Here is a 3443-nt window from a genome sequence, read left to right on the forward strand (position 1 = left end):
GTGTTGATATTTTCATTGTTTTGGGTCCTAGACACATCAAGGTAAAGTGTTATGTTTTTCTCTTGGATTAATGAAGGTATTTAGGGCACTTTGGCACCCTAATATGGAGTTCACGGCCCAGGAACTTCCTTGGCCGTGAACTCACTTTCAACCCTTGATTCTCAATGTTTTGGATGTCTAAACAAGCCATGGGTAGTCTCTAGGTTTAGTTTTAAAGTTTGAAGGGACATTGGGCACACTTTTGGCCTTAAATTTGGTGTTCACGGTCCAAGAAGATTCTTGGGCCGTGAACACCATTTCCTTGGTGTTTTGAAGTTGTTTTCTATCCCTAAACTCATTAGTGTACAAGTCCAAACTAGTTTCATGGCTTAAGGAAGGACTAGGCACCATTTGGCCCTTAAAAAGGAGTTTACTCCCCCAGGTGTTCTTGGGCGGTAAACTCACAAATCTTGCTGTTCTGTCGTGATTTTGATGTTATTAAGCACAATCTAAGCTATATAATACAATTAGAGAGAAGTACTCATGATTTGGGATAAAAACCCAAAGATCCGAGAGAGAGAAAGAGAGAGAGAATGGCTTTTCTCTAGTTGGATATGTAACTAATGAATGAATATGGATCAAATTTCTATTTATAGTCCTGAGATTTTTGGCAGAAAATATTTTATTCCCAGAATGAAATCTAATATCGTAGAGTATTGGAATAATAGTGTTGCACAAAACCCTAGTGCATCCACTCTCCTGATATATCCTTAAGTGTTAAACCTGAAATACTCAAACTTATACCCAAAGTCTGTAATTTCTCTGTAACTGTTCTAACTTCTATTGGCTTGATATGGTTTGTTCAGAATGGAAATTTCGGGTTGTCACATAACCCCAAGGTAAATGGTGAGCAAAATGACCAAAACGCCCAAAAGTGTGCAATTGTGTGGGTACCCTCCCAGATTAGCACGATTGAGAATCCACCCTCGCAAATGATGTTGGAATGCTATTGGCTCTTTTTCTCCACTACACCACCCCACTTTCAAGATTCCCTTGGTCCCCTCCACACCTGATTCAAATTTGGTTAATCGTCTTTAAGCTTCAAAATATGGATAGTCCAAGCCCAAAATAAGAATCCAAGACCCATCTTCATAAGCCCACTTCATCCAAGTCTTCAACATGTTAAGCCCAATTACTCTTTAATGGATCCAGAAAGCCCAATAATACCTCGAAAGCCCAAAAAGACTGTCTCCAAACTAATACACAACCTCAACGAGCTCCAGAACCTTGCAAAATACCACATGCAAAATAGAAAGTACCCGACACGATCTATGATAATGAAAAAAAGAATATATACAATGCAATACTAATAAAAAGAGCTAAAAATTCTATAATAAACTATAAAAAAGACGAAAATAAAATTAACTATCAATGCTCCTGATGGCTCTTCGAGTAAATCAGAATGTCTTCATTGAACACTATTGTAGATCTATCGAGGAAAGGATTACAAACCCGATTTATAATATCCATAAATTTTGTTGTAGCATTGGTTAGTCCAAATGACATACCTAAAAACTCATAGTGTCCATATCATGTTTTGAAAGCTGTCTTCTCAATTTCTTATTCTCACACCTTCAGTTGATGATACGCTAACATGAGATGAATCTTCGAAAAATAGCTTGCACCTTGCAGTTGATCAAACAGATCATCAATCCTAGGCAATGAGTATTTATTCTTCACCGTTGCTTTGTTCAACTCTCTATAATCGATACACATTCTCATGCTTCCATCCTTCTTCTTCACGAATAACACCAGAACTCCCCAGGGTGAATAAATAGTTCTAATGAAACCTTTGTCCAATAATTCCTAAAATTTCATCATAAGCTCTTTCATCTCCATAGGTACTAATCGATATGGTGCTTTTGTTATCGGTGTTATCCCTGGGAACAAGTATATTCAAAACTTTGCTTGTCTATTAGTAGGAAATCCATGAAGATCTTCGGTAAATACTTTCGAAAAGTCACACACCACTGTATTGTCTACATCTACGTTTTCTGCTTCTTCACATCGTTCACAAATTCCAGAATTTACTTGGCATTTGTCCCCATATACTATAAATGGTTCTCCTATGGGTGGGTTTACTTTCACTATGTTCTTTCTACATAGTATCTCAGCGTTGTTCGCACAAAGCCAATACATTCCTAACACTATGTCAAAATCATTTAACTCCATGGGCAATAATTCCTCGTGGAACTTATTCCCATTCAATTCAATGACAATGTTCTTCATATAATTGCTAATTGGTACAAGCTTGCCACTAGCAACCTCGACTATTAAGGAATTATGTAGTCTATCTATAGGCAATGCTAGTCTTCCACCAAATTTACGAGAAATAAAGGTGTATTTTGCTCCAGAATAAAACAAAATATTGGCAGGAAAATCATCTACTAGGAATGTACCTGAAGCGACATATGTTTCATCCCTTGCTGCTTCTAGGGTCATCTGGAATGCTCTTGCATTTGGCTCTTTCGCCACATTCGGTTTTGTAACTTCCTTCTTATTTGGGTAGTCCTTTGAAATATTCCCACCACCTCTACATTCATAAAATTTCTTGTCATTGAACATAAAATCTTTGGCATAGTGGCAGTCCTTCCACATTTGTAGCAGGTTAGTTCTCTGTCGCATCTCCCAAAGTGCTTATTCTTACACTTCGCACACCACTTGACTTCATTATTACCCTCATACCTCTTGCTATTGTGGCCAAACTTCAAGAATCTACTCTTCTTATTTATTTTCGAGAATCCTTCACTCTTTCTATTTTCGTCAACTTCATCTCTGTCGGTGGCTCTGTATTTTGATCATATCTTCCACAGATTTGGCAACGCAGATGGCTGCCTCAAGAGTAGGTATCTGACGTACTGGAACAGAGTACTCCCATGGCAGCCTCTTCGTATATTTATCAAATTTTATTAGCTAATTTGTGTGACATCCCCATTTTTCATGGCCAGAAAAGACCGATTTTGTTTATGCTTTGTGAAAACCAGAGTACTTCTTTTCAGAAAAATGTTGCGGAATTTGTTGCCAGAAAAACATGATAAATACGTTATTAAAACATTTCCGAAGAAACATATTTTATTCATTTTAAAATGTTTAGGATGTCATCGTCAGTACATAAACATAAGCATAAACGGAACTTATAATTATTATGTTTAAACAATCAAACAATCAACCCAATTACCCATCCCCATTATCTTCTTTACTCTTAAGAATTTATCCTAAGAGTCATCTATCCTGCATTCGTTTATTCTGAAGTCCCTTGCTTCCAGGGTTATACGACTGGTACTAAATCCATAGCTACCAATGCTCGTTCGTAAAGCACTAATTCCATAGCTGGCATAGTTTATTCATTGGGTACTAAATCCATAGCTACTAGTGTTTATCTAATAGGTACTAAGTCCATAGCT

General features: G+C 37.1%; 1 protein-coding gene across 1 annotated transcript; it reads right to left on the reverse strand.

Annotated features, from left to right (window-relative positions):
• Window positions 1–1935: 1935 nt before the first annotated feature.
• LOC145067530 (uncharacterized) lies at window positions 1936–2637 on the reverse strand. The gene has a single exon (XM_079014659.1). It carries the CDS (start codon window positions 2635–2637, stop codon window positions 1936–1938), a length of 702 nt encoding a protein of 233 aa, XP_078870785.1.
• Between the last annotated feature and the right edge of the window lie 806 nt (window positions 2638–3443).

This window comes from Lactuca serriola, chromosome 8, assembly GCF_051521515.1.
Source record: "Lactuca serriola cultivar US96UC23 chromosome 8, Lser_US96UC23_V15, whole genome shotgun sequence".
Classification (NCBI taxonomy): Eukaryota; Viridiplantae; Streptophyta; class Magnoliopsida; order Asterales; family Asteraceae; genus Lactuca; species Lactuca serriola.

Bases quoted from the DNA above. Each gene is read 5' to 3' on its own strand.
- LOC145067530 (XM_079014659.1), bottom strand. From the start codon at position 2,637: ATGTGGAAGGACTGCCACTATGCCAAAGATTTTATGTTCAATGACAAG.